Source organism: Coregonus clupeaformis, chromosome 24 (assembly GCF_020615455.1).
Source record: "Coregonus clupeaformis isolate EN_2021a chromosome 24, ASM2061545v1, whole genome shotgun sequence".
Taxonomy (NCBI): domain Eukaryota; kingdom Metazoa; phylum Chordata; class Actinopteri; order Salmoniformes; family Salmonidae; genus Coregonus; species Coregonus clupeaformis.
This window is the reverse complement of record NC_059215.1, coordinates 22,477,373-22,493,447: the sequence shown is the minus strand read 5'-3', so window position 1 is coordinate 22,493,447 and position 16,075 is coordinate 22,477,373. Positions and strand designations below refer to the sequence as shown.

The window sequence follows — 16,075 nt, the reverse complement described above, 5'->3', positions numbered from 1 at the left end:
TGTTCAAATGTCACTTGTTATCCACTCAATTCTGAAAAGTTGAGTATTGTGCCAGAATATAGGCATGATGTATTATTAAAACTACCACCTGCAGCGGTTCTTTCAACAGTTAGGCTAATTTTCATAAGCTGATAATTATATTGTTCTAGCTATTTAATTATGAGGCCAATATCAAAGTAACAAAGTTGACATAGTTTAGTTGAAACAAATAGATAACTTTCACACACATTTTTTTAAATAGACATAATACAGTTGTTTCATATGAACATTACGATATTCCTGAATAAAACAATAATTTATTGAATGTAGCCATGCATTTCTTAATAAAATTAATTGTTTATGTATTAGCTACATTTGATTTCATGTGCAATATAGAGAGTCACTGCACCAACACGCAGTATATTCATCATAATACACTACATGACCAAAAGTATGTGGACACCTGCTCGTCAAACATCTCATTCCAAAATCATGGGCATTAATATGGAGTTGGTCCCCCTTTGCTGCTATATCAGCCTCCACTCTTCTGGGCAGGCTTTCCACTAGATGTTGGAACATTGCTGCGGGGATTTGCTTCCATTCAGCCACATGAGCATTAGTGAGGTCGGGCACGAATGTTGGGCGATTAGGCCTGGCTCGCAGTCGGCGTTCTAATTCATCCCAAAGGTGTTCAATGGGGTTGAGGTCAGGGCTCTGTGCAGGCCAGTCAAGTTCTTCCACACCGATCTCGACAAACTATTTCTGTATTTGTGCTGACGTTGCTTCCAGAGGCAGTTTGGAACTCGGTAGTGAGTGTGCAGGACAGACAATTTTTACGGGCTACAAACTTCAACACTCAGCGGTCCCGTTCTGTGAGCTTGTGTGGCCTACCACTTTGTGGCTGAGCCGTTGTTGCTCCTAGACGTTTCCACTCCACAATAACAGCGCTTACATTTGACCGGGGCAGCTCTAGCAGGGCAGACATTTGACTAACTGTTAGAAAGGTGGCATCCTATGATGGTGCCACGTTGAAAGTCACTGAGCTCTTCAGTAAGGCCATTCTACTGCCAATGTTTGTCTAAGGAGATTGCATGGCTGTGTGCTCGATTTTATACACCTGTCAGCAACGGGTGTGGCTGAAATAGCCGAATCCACTAATTTGAAGGGGGGTCCACATACTTTTGTATATATAGTGTATTTCTGCTTCCACTCTTGTCCTACCATGACACAAATAGCATTGTCAGTGTTCTAATTATGAACTACTATTTGACAGAAAACGGTAGGCTATGTAGATTTGTACATAAAAAATGTAGTTCAATAACTGTGCATATAGAACATGAATTAACCCCAGGAGCTTAACTGATATTAATGTACAAAACACATCGCTCATCCTTCTACCTCAGGTGTTCCCTTATAAAGAAAACACATTTGCATCACTTGCCTCAACGCTGAACACACTCTCTCCCTCTAAACCAGCAGCATCTTCCTCGTGTTTCCTGTTTTCTTTCTGAATTTTGCTCACCCATATCATTACAATTGAACCAAATAAAACATTAGAGGGCAGAAACATACCGTTCCCGGAGATGTGGTTCTCTACCTCTGCGTGTCCACCTTGCCTTGTGGCGGCAGTAAGTTGGATGTAGAGTCCCATGTAATGTAATGTCCCTACTATCACCCCAAAGGCTCCCATCTCTTTTGTCTGAGATTCCAGTATTCTTTGCCACACTCTCACATTAGTTGTAGTAAGTTTACAAAATAAAATCCAGGTAACGTGTTGTAACGGTTTGAGACTAAAGCACAGGTCGCTGATATGAAGCGGTGTGATGGTGCAGCCGCCCGCTAGTTCAAGTCGCTGATATCTCGCTTCAGCTAGGTCGGCTCTGGATGCGACTGAGGGAGATTTTCCCTCACACAAAAAGGGGAGTGCCTCGGCTTGCAATGGGGAATATCAATTAGACGGAATGATCTGAGCGAGTGATTTATTGAATAAACTTTTACAAGACTATAATTCTTAGAGCTGTAGAACCATCCATAATTGACAAACTATCCGTCTCAAATGCATAAGCATAAAGACACACGATGCAAAGCGAAAAACAAATGATGACAATCGATGCAACAAAAGTAGTTGCATCAAATGTTCATCCGATTAAAAATAAATAATGTTATGACTGGTATTTCTAGGTTTTGCAGGTCTGACTACATGCTGTGTGGTATTGCGCTGATATGATCGCTCTAAAGCGAGTGACAATCCGATTACTGCTTTGCTATCATCAAACATTCCATATGCCGCAAAACTCATGCAGAGTTAATGTAGGCAGCTTCACCTGACAGTTAATATGGAATTTGAGAAATAGGTATTTTGAGGGCAATTTAAAGCTTGGGGGGTAATATTTTCCTGATCGTCAAGCCTAACATAGGCTTTTGTCTCCGGTTTGGTCGCAAAAGCACACAGAGGCATCACAATCATTTCAGCACCATGGACAACACAATCAGCACCACGGACAGTACCAAACGAACAGGATGAGCCCTGCACCCTGAATGCACAGTTGCACACTGCACATACAGTGATCAGACTATGGGATAGCATAGCACCATTGGGAATTGAATTTCTTCAATTATCTTCTCCATATAAATATAATAAGTAACTCAGTATGTAAATATTCTATGTTGCAGCCAGGAACATTGGAAATGTACTCCTTCTCATCAACTAACTTTAATGTCTTATCATGTTTAGAGATAAATAATGTGTTATTTTGTTTTATTAGCCATTCAAGGCAAACGGGCTAGAACAAGAATGTATAAACCAGGATTGAAGAACTCTGCTACAGAAAGATCATGTGGCTAATAATGGTCCTTCACAGTGACCATTCCATGAGATAGCTCCTTTACCATGAAAGTTGTAATGATTTAAGGGCCTTACATTGAATCATCCACCAGAAACCAATTATTAAATAACATTCAAGATGCAGTTTGTCTTCCCACCATGTACACTGTAAGGAAGAAGGGAGAAAATCACAGCACAGTTCTACTCAATCACTTGGAAAATACAATTATTCTACCTCCTCTCAGCTGTGAAATTGCTGTACAGCAACTGTTAACACGGTGACGTCATAATCACTGATAAGAGATACGTAGGGTGCCTCCCTGCCAATACAATATGCAAATGACCATTCTCTCGTTATAAGCAATATTAGAGCGTAGGTTCCAGAGCAGCTGTTACGCTGTTGGAGAACAGCCTCCTATGCCTCCTACCCGTCGTGACGACGCCACAGCAACCTGAGACATGAATGATTGGCATGGCAAGATTGCTCCCACATGCTCTTGACAAGCATCACTATGGTGATGTCCTTGAGTCTCTGCTTGAGCCCGGGCCGGGTGGCTCGCTCTCATTTGCATTTGTTTGATGCTGTGGCAGAGAGAGCATCAATAAAAATGCACTCCCTTGTATGACACCCTTGATCACATATGACCTCTTCTAACGCATCACACACACACACAAACAGGATTTATTAAAACTGCTTGAAGATTCTAGTTACCAGGGAGATGGCAGTAATTTAGTGTGAATAGTGTCGGGAGATCTTGGAAATCAATGACCTATTGCACCAGCAGAGCATTAGACTGAACAGCTGTGAGCAATATGAAGCATTCCATTTCTAAAGCTGAATTTTTAATGTCAACATCTATGCTGAGCGAAGTAGCATCAGGGTCGCATGGGAGTCATGAAGAGAAAACAAAGGCATGGGACAGAAAGCTGCACTATTGAAGAATAATCATAATTATCTGCATCACATTAGCCAGGAGGGAAATGTTTTGTATGAAAAGGCTCTGCAGGCCTTGAATTTGAGAGAGAGAGGAGAGAGAATGGTCTGTTCCCAATGTAGCTATGTGTGCTTAGCTATTCTGCTTCCTTCGATATCGTCAGAATTGCATGAAATCCCTAGTTACTCTCCCAAGGACAGTGCAGACAGTAAATAAATACATAAGGTAGTGTGGGTTGACAACACAATTTTCACACTCATTTGCACATGAACAAACCACAGAGCCTACATCTAGGAACATGTTTTCCAAGCACATTTAATTTATATTTTAAACAAAAAATGTTATATCTTTGGTTTTTTCTTAATAAGATCTGCGAATAAGGCCAGCCCGCCCTATTCCATTGGGATTCCCAGGGAAATAATATGAAAAGACATGGTGCAGTATGATACCAAGGCCTTTATGCCATCATGGGAATCCCAGGCATCAGACCACATTTCCATTATGTGCAGCATATGTCCCCCTGTGACTTCACAACCCAACTGTGGCAGTCCTTCTGTGTAGAAGAGGCATATATTCAGACATCATTCTCCCTTGAAGTGGAGATACACTAGATGCCATGTTTAGAAACATTACATATGTATTCTTGAAACATAAATAACATTCTAGTCTTACCAGTTGATGGCAAAGGGCCTGAGAGTGGATGGCTTCTTTTCAGGTTGTGTCATCATGCCCCTGGCCTACACTGGTCTTTCCTCAACCTCGCTTACTGCAAACACAACCCTGCCAATGTAATGTAATTAATCTGCACAGAAAACAATGTGACAGCAATCTTTCTACCTTTCTATCTCAAAAGAATAACTGAAATGAGATGTAAAGGACGGTTTTTTATTCACAAAAAAGCATCTTACCCGGATAGGATTTCATTACCAAATGTTTATTACAAAATACACAAATCAAAACAAACACCACAAACATGTGAGTCTGAAATAGTTGCAGCTTAAGACTGCACATCTTTGTTAATATATTTTGAGTCACTATAGTCCTACACAGTCCTCCAGCACAGAGAAAGCAATCAATACAGCTTCTCTGCACCTGCTGGACCCTGGTATCTTCTGTCTGAGTGTGTGGAGACCCTCCGTCCATGTTGAAGCTCTGACCGCTGGTCAGGTCACTCCTCCCAGGGGTTGGTTAGGGTTAGAAGTTCTCCAGCAGGTCCATGATCCTCTTCTGCTCGCTCTCTTTGAACTCCTCACTTTTCCCGTCACCAATGTTTTCAGCATACTCTGAAAAAGACAAACCCCCAAGTTGAGTTTGGCTGACTATGAGCTCTTCATGCAGTCTTCTTTTTAATCAAACCTCTCCATGGGCATGGTTCCTGTAATCTACACAAATCAAGGGATATTCAACCCTAGGAGGATGTTCCTGAATTACAATGACACATCTCTCACATCCACCCCAGCATTCGTGAGTGAACACCACGCACACACCCAGTTCTCCATACATGAGTAAAATAACCCAGGGTTTAGTACTAAAACCAGACTACAAAAAGGAGAGATTTGGAAAAGGCTGCAGTCTGGAACCTAGAAACATAATTGATGATATAGCTTTTTCTAAAACTGAAACAGTATCTCCAACCCTATGTTCTAGCCTGTCGATCCAGTGTTGCTCTCTAGCAGTGCAGTATACTGTGTGTTTATTCCTATATCCACTTACACCTTGTCTCTCAGGGGTACATAACCTTAGCCTATATTCCCTGCCAACTCACACTAGACTAGACACTTCTCTGACTGAGGCAAACTAGCTGTGGAAATCCAGTCTCACAGGGATCACCTCAAAGCAGCAGTCTATATGTGAGTCTAAAGTGAAGGAGAGTTTGCAGAGGCCCAGAGTAGGTAGCCCCCTCTTGCAGGATTACCAGTTAAGCCCTGGGACCTTGAGAGAGAAAATCGGCAAAAAAAGTGTATATTTTAACTGCCAGAAAATAAAGAAAATGAGTTTTTCTGACAATGGCGTGGGGCAAGAGGAAAAACAAGCCTTCACAAAAATACTGGAGTGAATCACAAAATGTCTGCACACAGAAGACTAATCTCCTCATGAGTTTCACTGTCCAAAGTCACGACCTTGAGCAGAAATTCAACAAAGACAGACACTCATGATATCTGACAGTAAAACTATACACAGTGGTATCAAGCAGTAACAAAAAAAGGACTCCAGATTGTTTCTTGAAGTCCTACATCATACCCTGCTCATTCAGCCCAAATATATGTGTGCGCCAGCAGGGTTCAACAAGTGACCCACACAATCCCAACATCCCCTAGAATTAGCCTCAAGAAGACAGACCCACTCTCTAGAATCACTCCTCCTGTCACCGTGGCGACCAGGCTGAGAGGAATATGGCGTGACAAACTCTGCCACCATTTGCCGGGTCACCGACTAGGGCTTCCTGCTCGGTCGCAAATGTCGCACCGTCGACAAATAGGTTAATCATCCAAGGATCTCTTGCAGAATGGAGAAACCTTTGAAAATGAATGACTCCTGACACTTTGAGCTGTCACCTCTGATGTGTCACCGATGAGGTTACAAGCTGAAGATAACAGGGTGTGCAGACTGCTGCAGTGCTTGTCAAGACACTGAAGAACTTCAATGCTACATTTCCGCCAAGAATAACACCTTTAATCTGTAGTTAGTAGTCTAGAAGACAGAGGACATGGCAGTCACAAACAACACGACCATGGGATCATTATGATTCTGAATGGCACCGTCCACCACACAGACTTCACAGGTTGGGCCCTTTTACTGAGCAACTGTTTATCTGAGCTAGTCTATGAGGCCACAGCTAGTGCTGGGTTGAGAAAGCTACATTCTTAATTCCCCAACACAGTTTCATTGATACCTTGGTTCCACAGAACCTCCCACACTGAGCTGAGGGCCAAAAAGCCCCATCTAGTGGGACCAGTCAGACAATAAGGTCATTTCACCCCGCATGGCCAGACCACTGGGGCTGCTGGACTATAGAGGCCTGGACATATATCCTGTATCATCTGGAGCAGACAGAATGTAATATGCCTACTGCAGGGTTTCCCACACTTGGTCCCCGGGACCCGAATGGGTGCACATTTTGGTTTCTGCCCTAGCACTACACAGCGGATTCAAATAATCAACTAATCATAAAGCTTTGATGATGTTAATCAGCTGTGTAGTGTTAGGGCAAAAACCAAAATGTGCTCCCCTTGGGGTCCTGAGGACCGAGTTTGGGAAACGCTGGCCTAGTGTATAATTGAATAAAAGTGATTACATAAGTACTACAATCTATTCTCAAGCTCCATATTAATCCATAGAATCGGTGTGAGATAATAGGCAGCAATACAAATCTATATATTTGGTCATCCCAGATCATGAGCGGACCACTCTAGACAGCCTCCACCAAAGATACCTTTTCTTTTCATTACAAAAGATCAGGGTCAAGTTCAGAGCCATTGACGTCCTCGCTGCATGTATTTAACCTTTCATGCTGACATTTCCAATGCAGGAGTCAGCCGTTTAATGGGGGAGGTCAGGGATGAGCTTCCCACTCTGTGGGTGCACACATACACATCTGAGCATGAATGTAAAGTGGCTCTCGAGGGACAGGAGACAGGGGACAGGGGACGAGGGGCTAGTGCTGCACATCAACATGACATTCACTACCCTGTCCAAGCTGTGACACATGAAGGATGGCTCCATTTACACCACTACATGTCACCAGGGCAGAAAGAGCCATGCAGTCCACAACTTCCTGGTCTTAGTTGACAATGACAGAGGTCAATAAATAACTGAAAATACAATAACATGAATAGATTAACTAAAAACAGAGAGGACAGATGTATGTATGCCCTTTAGGTAAAGAAGGAAAGAGTGAGGCTGGTAAATAGGCTAGTGTTGTATGGCTTTGGAGTAAATATATGTCGGTGCTAGTCTCTCTCCCTCTAGCAGGGTGTGGAGTGGACGCTCACCTCTCATGATGTGCCGCACCACTTTGACAGAGCCTCCCCTCAGGTTGAGGATCTGATGCACCCTCTGCTGCAGCTGAGAGGAAAAAGGAAAGACAGGGTCATGACTTTCACTGAATCACTGATAACGCTAGCAGACTGTACACTTTGCCACGTTGTGACATACAGTTACACTATTTCACGCAGAGGTTTAGATAAAAAAAAGATACCTACAAGGTACGAAAACCAGTAACTGAATCTTCATATACATTGTGCATGCAGATATCCTACCTGGGATATCCCAGAGTTGCTGATCTCTACCATGATGTAGCAGAGCAACTGGAGGACAAACAGTCCAGCATCCAGCCTCCGCAGGTAGAACTCATCCTCCATCACATCATCAAGGATCTCACCACGTTTGACCATGTCCTGTTACACACACAGGGATAAAAATAGAAGAAAACATTAATTCAAGTGTTGTTTCTCAACCTTCGCACATCCAATCTCTTTATTGATCAAGTCAACACACAAATCAATTGATTAAGAGTTAAGTGGCTAGAGGGTCTGCTCTGCTGCCTCTGTTGGCACGCACACCTGCATAGTTATCCATCTTAACAAATCGGTCCGTATGCCAATAATGTATGGCTGTCAATACACAGCGGCCACATTAATCATCGTTATGAGCCATTGAAACAGACTGAGGAGAAGGGGTTTCTAGCATGTGGTGCCTAACTCCTAACAATGACGACTTCACAGCGAAGAACTTCAACAGAACTCTGATGTGCATGTTAGCCCTTTCCCTGCTGCCAGCCCAGGTGGGGAACATGACAGTTGGCATTCTTTAATGGATATAAAATCACACTGATAGACATTGGCCTCCTCCCTCAGGACTAAATCTCTTTTCAAGGGATATTCTGGCATCAGAACCCATTGGAGAGGGAGGCATATTTCTGGCATGCACACAGCAGCACTCAAGGTGTGCTCTAGTAGTCAAACAAAGGGCATCTAACAGGAATATAAAATCGAAGCTCTATATATGAGCAAACAAATAGAGGATCCTTTAAAGAGGTCTGTGTTTGTGATGAATGCTCTTTAAATGAGGAGCCAAAGGGTAATACTGTGTGCTTGACATTTAGATTCAAATACTGAAGCCTGTCTGTCTGTTGGTTTGAATTTGAAAGCATTACAACTTTTAAGGGCTTCATCTCTTCAAATAAATCATATCAAGACACATTCAAATTTATGACGTTAATCTTAAAATATCTTTAGTCTGCCTCTATCACAGTGTAAATCCAGATCACTATTTTGGGAACTTGTAAGAATGTGCAACTCTAGCCTGTTTAGATGTAAAACAACAAAACTTTTCCTCTGGGGAGAAGGCTGGTGCAGCTTTCAGAACAAACGCCTGCTTATTCCGAGGCGGTCCTCTCATATAGGCTCGCTACTGCATCAGACACAGTGGATAAAAATGGCGGTATATGCTAATGTATAGCAAACACTAGGGACAAGCAAACATACCAGTTAGTCCGTCCTCATTACACAGGAAATTATTGGAGTGGAGAAAAACATTTTCAAAGGAAGCCTGGATGACTCAATTAAAGGCATAAGGTCTGACAACCAACTGCCAAGGAGAAAGTAATAAGGACATATTCTTAGTCTCTTTCCCTTTCCACATCCTGGTCAGGTGCAGGTGTTAAGATGACAACAGCAAAATGGAACGAACACTGGCTCCATGCTTTTCCTCTGTTGGGATGCAAAGACTGAATTAATGTGACTTCCTTGTCAGCGCCTTCTTTGAGCATACTGTAGCCGTCTGTACTCTGTAAAGGGATACAAACTTGCTAAGAGGGAGAGAGATGCTGATTTTCCCTTTTGATAAATCGCAAAGATGGTCAGGGGGCTGGAACATAATTACAAATAATTTGTAGGCTGCAAATTGACCGCAAGAAGCCCAACAGTTATCATATTTCACTAAAACATAATCATTTTAAACATTGCTTACATTTGTATACATATTATGCATGGAAATACTTTGGAACATATTTCCAAAATTAAAAATCACTTGGAGCTGATTTGCTGGTGTTTTTACAGTCTTTTGTGTCCAACAATTCAAATAAAAACTTGGGGGGGGGTCAAATAAAATCACCAGCGGGACAGATTTGGCCCGCGCCACCAGTTGGGGAACCCTGAGTTAGGCTTTTCTGAAATCAAATTGCATTTTCTTTTATTTTGATGTAACCTAGGTAATAGAATCCCAGAAATACAGGCAACCACCCACACACAAACATAGCCGTCTACACACACATACATACATACATACATACATACATACATACATACATACATACACACTTTAAGCAATCACAAGGCTCAATAAGACTCCAGCAGTTGGCTGGGAGATGAGGCAGAGATATAGGACCTTTCCAGGCCTGATCCCTACCCAGCTCCCATCAATCCCTCAGCCAGAGCCCTCCTGCACACAGAGGCTGAGGTAATGGATGTCTGAGCTACAGCTCCATTCCCTTAATGAGGGGAGAAAGAGGAGCAAAAATAGCCAACGCATTGAAAACCAACCACGTACGCTTAAATTGGAAGAAAGGTATGTTAGGCTATAGGCAAGGTGGGGGAAGGCGAGAGGAAGTTGCATTTCTGGATCCTTTGAAATCCTTTCAGCATTGAAACCTCCAGTTATGAATGCAGTTTGCAAGCCGAATGTGCAGGGTCTGCATGTCTCCGTCTATAGCATGACCATTAGGATAGTGTGGCTGACTACTAGAGGAGCTGGCGGTAGTTAAGACTACTCCTCGCTCCCTGCCTGCAGTCAGCAGAGACCTGACTAACCCGACAGGGGCTGCAGCAGGGTTTCCGTTAGGAAAATGTGCCGACCTATGTGCAATGGCTGCGTAACCTGATAAGGGCGTCAACCAACGGTACTCAGAATGACAGAAATCACATTTAGGTTATTGTAATTCATATTAACATGCAAGTCGAGGATGCAACGATGTGCGGTCCATTTTACCGAATTCTGATGCGCACTTTGAAGACGTTAGAATAACTGTCCACATTTACTTTTCCTCAGCCAACAAGACAAGTACCGAACAGCAAAATCACTAGCCCATGTCAATCTACTATCCCCCATAGTTGAAAATTGTACCTATTCTATTGGTCAGTTTGTCGAGAAAGAAATAGCCCATTCCAAACGGACACTGGGACACCCAAAGGACATCCAGTCAACTTGACACAACTGTGGGAAGCATTGGAGTCAACATGGGCCAGCATCCCTGTGGAACGCTTTCGACATCTTGTAGAGTCCATGCCCCGACGAATTTACGCTGTTCTGAGGGCAAAAGGGGATGCAACTCAATAGTAGGAAGGTGTTCCTTATGTTTTGTACAGTTCCAAACTGCCTCTGGAAGCAACGTCAGCACAATAACTGTTCGTCGGGAGCTTCATGAAATGGGTTTCCATGCCCGAGCAGACGCGCACAAGCTTAAGATCACCATGTGTAATGCCAAGCGTCGGCTGGAGTGGTGTAAAGCTCGCCGCCATTGGACTCTCGAGCAGTGGAAACGTGTTTTCTGGAGTAATTAATCACGCTTCACCATCTGGCAGTACGACAGACGAATCTGGGTTTGGCGGATGCCAGGAGAACGCTACCAGCCCGAATGCATAGTGCCAACTGTAAAGTTTGGTGGAGGAGGAATAATGAACTGGGGCTGTTTTTCATGGTTCGGGCTATGCCCCTTAGTTCCAGTGAAGGGCCATGACCTCAACCCCATCAAACACCTTTGGGATGAATTGGAACGCCAACTGCGAGCCAGGCCTAATCGGCCAACATCAGTGCCCAACCTCACTAATGCTCGTGGCTGAATGGAAGCAAGTCCCCGCAGCAATGTTCCAACATCTAGTGGAAAGCCTTCCCAGAAGAGTGGAGGCTGTTATAGCAGCAAAGGGGGGACCAACTCCATATTAATGCCCATGATTTTTGAATGAGATGTTCGACGAGCAGGTGTGCACATACTTTTAGCCATGTAGTGTACAAGACATGAGAGAACATCCTAGCCAGGACTGAAATAAGATAGTTAAAGAAATTGTGACTAGTTAATTAAGTTTCTTCAACCTATAACTAAACATTTTGAACAATGAACTAGGAGTATCCATGTGCATCAAGATTGTGAAGACAGAAAATGGGCTCTTTGGTTATTACTTGGTCATGCTTGCACTTGAAAGTAGTCGGGAATTTCAAGCTGTCACCCTTCCTTTGCAAATAATTAATCTCTCATCAGATATTAATCTGAAAGCTATCTCCCTCTTAAAACTCTACTACCTTCTCCTGCCCTCTCTCCCCCCTGCTGGAGAAGAGACTCCTCATCTCTTATCGGTCTCCTCTCATCTGTCTGAGTGAGCACAGCCTACAGACTAGTCTGGACCTCACACATTCTCTGGGACCACAGGGCATCAGACTGAAACACTGCCTTGTTTAGCAGAGGCTGATTGGATCTTATTGGCCATCTCTGTCCATAACAATGGAGAGGGATTCCAGCCACAACAAACAAACATCACCCACTCACACAGCAGCATATTCTGAGTGGGTCCATGCAGCAGGAGGTGAAGTTTTTTTAATGTTGACAATGACTTAAGTCATTGGATTTGAACCAAGCCCCTCTCCAAGCTAGCCTCTAGTCCTGAAGTTGTGACAATTACAAGCCTCTCTAAAAGGACTCTCCTTATCTAGACACTTGGATCTGCTCTTGTTTCAGAGATATTGCCAGTCAAGGTTAGAATGCAAGCTGTTGGTAGAGGGGGGGGGCGAGAGGTAAGACCCTTACATGTTTCTCTCCTTCGATCCTCTTGTCAGCCACCTGAACAGCTTCCAGGTACTTAAAATGCAGCTCCATCAGTCTATCAACCTGTAGGACGGAGGGAGAAGACATCAGACACCAATGCAAGGCGCTATGCATACAAAACCCTCATGCAGGGAGAAAATAGGATTCAGACCACCAAAGGCTACCATGTAGTATGTCTATGGCCATGTACAGTGGCTTGCGAAAGTATTCACCCCCCTTGGCATTTTTCCTATTTTGTTGCCTTACAACCTGGAATTAAAATTGATTTTTGGGGGGTTTGTATCATTTGATTTACACAACAATGCCTACCACTTTGAAGATCCAGAATATGTTTTATTGTGAAACAAACAAGAAATAACTTGAGCGTGCATAACTATTCACCCCCCCCCCCCAAAGTCAATACTTTGTAGAGCCACCTTTTGCAGCAATTACAGCTGCAAGTCTCTTGGGTTATGTCTCTACAAGCTTGGCACATCTAGCCACTGGGAGTTTTGCCCATTCTTCAAGGAAAAACTGCTCCAGCTCCTTCAAGTTGGATGGGTTCCGCTGGTGTACAGCAATCTTTTAGTCATACCACAGATTCTCAACTGGATTGAGGTCTGGGCTTTGACTAGGCCATTCCAAGACATTTAAATGTTCCCCTTAAACCACTCAAGTGTTTCTTTAGCAATATGCTTAGGGTCATTGTCCTGCTGGAAGGTGAACCTCCGTCCCAGTCTCAAATCTCTGGAAGACAAAACAGGTTTGCCTCAAGAATTTCCCTGTATTTAGCACCATCCATCATTCCTTCAATTCTGACCAGTTTCCCACTCCCAGCCGATGAAAAACATCCCCACAGCATGATGCTGCCACCACCATGCTTCACTGTGGGGATGGTGTTCTCGGGGTGATGAGAGGTGCTGGGTTTGCACCAGACATAGCGTTTTCCTTGATGGCCAAAAAGCTTGATTTTAGTCTCATCTGACCAGAGTACCTTCTTCCATATGTTTGGGGAGTCTCCTACATGCCTTTTGGCAAACACTAAACATGTTTGCTTATTTCTTTCTTTAAGCAATGGCTTTTTTTCTGGCCACTATTCCATAAAGCCCAGCTCTGTGGAGTGTACGGCTTAAAGTGGTCCTATGGACAGATACTCCAATCTCCGCTGTGGAGCTTTGCAGCTCCTTCAGGGTTATCTTTGGTCTCTTTGTTGCCTCTCTGATTAAAGCCCTCCTTGCCTGGTCCGTGAGTTTTGGTGGGCAGCCCTCTCTTGGCAGGTTTGTTGTGGTGCCATATTCTTTCAATTTTTTTATAATGGATTTAATGGTGCCCTAGAGGATGTTCAAAAGATTCAGATATTTTTTATAACCCAACCCTGATCTGTACTTCTCCACAACTTTGTCCCTGACCTGTTTGGAGAGCTCCTTGGTCTTCATGGTGCCGCTTGCTTGGTGGTGCCCCTTGCTTAGTGGTGTTGCAGACTCTGGGGCCTTCCAGAACAGGTGTATATATACTATATAGATCATGTGACAGATCATGTGACACTTAAATAAAGTCCACCCGTGTGCAATCTAACTAAATTATGTGACTTCTGAAGGTAATTGGTTGCACCAGATCTTATTTAGGGGCTTCATAGCAAAGGGGGTGAATACATATGCATGCACCACTTTTCCGCAAAAAAAAATTTTAGATTTTTTTTTAACAAGTTCTTTTTTTCATTTCACTTCACCAATTTTGACTATTTTGTGTATGTCCATTACATGAAATCCAAATAAAAATCAATTTAAATTACAGGTTGTAATGCAAAAAAATGGGAAAAACGCCAAGGGGATGAATACTTTTGCAAGGCACTGTATGTGGTGAGGTTAATAACTCTTTCCACCACAGGATCAATATTTTAGTCATTAACAGTGACCAGTCACAGGCTGATCAATACATTCTCACACCAGTACAAGGGGATCTCTATCAGGGAAGTGAACATGTAAAACCTCAAAAATTGGGCTGGTTTTTCCTGATGTACTTTTTAAGAAATATTGCTGTGAAAATAATCTGCACACAGTGGTAGACCAGTGAAGATCTCACCTTCTCACAGTCGTTCTCAGTGAATTTGCTGAGGAGCCTTGTCCTCTGCTGGGCTTTCAGGTTCCGCAGGCAGGAAGCTATGATGGAACACACGTGTTCTGCAAAGGGAGGAGAACAATATCAGTCCCACTGTGGCTTCATCAAGGTAGCTCAGCTTCATCTTCACGAGGGGTTAGAAGTAGCCTAGTGTTATTGAACCCACAGTGACGGGAGCTACATTTTACATTTACATTTTAGTCATTTTAGCAGACGCTCTTATCCAGAGCGACTTACAGTTAGTGAGTGCATACATTATTTATATATTTTTTTCATACTGGCCCCCCGTGGGAATCGAACCCACAACCCTGGCGTTGCAAACGCCATGCTCTACCAACTGAGCTACATCCCTGCCGGCCATTTAATGACCTTGGGCTCCAAAACCTCTGGTTAATTGACAAAATTAGTAACAAAAGGCAGTTGGTCACGCGTCACAGAACATTTACTCTACCCCAGAGACACATCCATTTCGTTACAGCTTACATTTGCATCTGACATTTAGGCCTAAATCTGACAGAATAATACATAAGAAAATATGGAGTAAAAACAGTCACATGTTGGTATGAGACTGTAATTTGACTTAATTAATAAGAGGTCAATTTCTTTGTTCAACTCATCTTGGAAGTTGCTAAGCAACAAGCAAAATAATTGATTCTTGATTTGAAAACTTGTCTTCAGCAAGGTGCTCAATACTGCTCTCCCATGTGCCATTCAACAACACATTCTGAAGAGAGATAAGTGCCACACAAAGCAAGCTCACAACTCTATTCTCTAGTGTTATCATTTACTGTTTATGTTTATTATGAGAGTTAACTACCATCATAATGTAATGTCACCAAGTGGACAGCCCCTCTACTGTCTGCACATAATGAGAGGAATGCAACTTCTGGGGACACTAATTTATCAACATAACCCGAGTGGTAATTGTAGTCAGCACCTTGACATCACCGTGGGAAGTTATTGATTGCTACAGGGCACTGTCCACATACAGAACACTGTTTCCAGCAAATTTGGGGGCGTCTGACATTTGTTGCACAAGATCGATGCCGATTAAGACACCCTTGTCATCCAGTGAGGGGGGTGTTAGACTACTGATGGCATGAGAGGAGCTGCTGTCACCTCTCAAGCTTTAGGAGCTCCACTATGCTGACAAGAAATTGGAAGAAATATATAGCTTTTCTATGAAAATTAACAGCCAAATAATTGAAACATTTCAACCATCATCTTACTAATTATAAACCCATCTTTTGGCAGTCACAGTGATAAGCCTGTACAGTGATAGGCCCGTTTCCCCTCCAAATCCCCCTACCAAATACTGTACAATCAGAGGGATTTCTAATTCAGGAGGTACACAAACAGAGCAACAGCATGTTAAATCAGACAGCACCACAGAGAGGAGGTGCCGTCTCAGCTCTCACTCTCCTG

General features: G+C 43.2%; 2 protein-coding genes across 2 annotated transcripts in view; both read right to left on the bottom strand.

The window, feature by feature from the left end:
• Positions 1-2,009, bottom strand: part of LOC121537518 (V-set and transmembrane domain-containing protein 2-like protein) — a 34,580-nt gene extending 32,571 nt beyond the window's left edge. The window contains exon 1 of the mRNA XM_041845126.1: positions 1,552-2,009. Coding sequence (XP_041701060.1) covers positions 1,552-1,669 — 118 coding nt within the window. The 5' untranslated portion in view covers positions 1,670-2,009. The remainder of the gene's footprint in view (positions 1-1,551) is intronic.
• Positions 2,010-4,651: 2,642 nt separating this feature from the next.
• LOC121538460 (beta-catenin-like protein 1) overlaps positions 4,652-16,075 on the bottom strand; it is a 28,131-nt gene continuing 16,707 nt past the window's right edge. The window contains exons 12-16 of the mRNA XM_041846489.2: positions 14,615-14,712; positions 12,536-12,616; positions 7,998-8,135; positions 7,731-7,803; positions 4,652-5,021 (exon numbers count right to left, since the gene is read on the bottom strand). Of these exons, the coding sequence (XP_041702423.1) occupies positions 4,933-5,021; positions 7,731-7,803; positions 7,998-8,135; positions 12,536-12,616; positions 14,615-14,712 (479 nt within the window). The 3' untranslated portion in view covers positions 4,652-4,932. The remainder of the gene's footprint in view (positions 5,022-7,730; positions 7,804-7,997; positions 8,136-12,535; positions 12,617-14,614; positions 14,713-16,075) is intronic.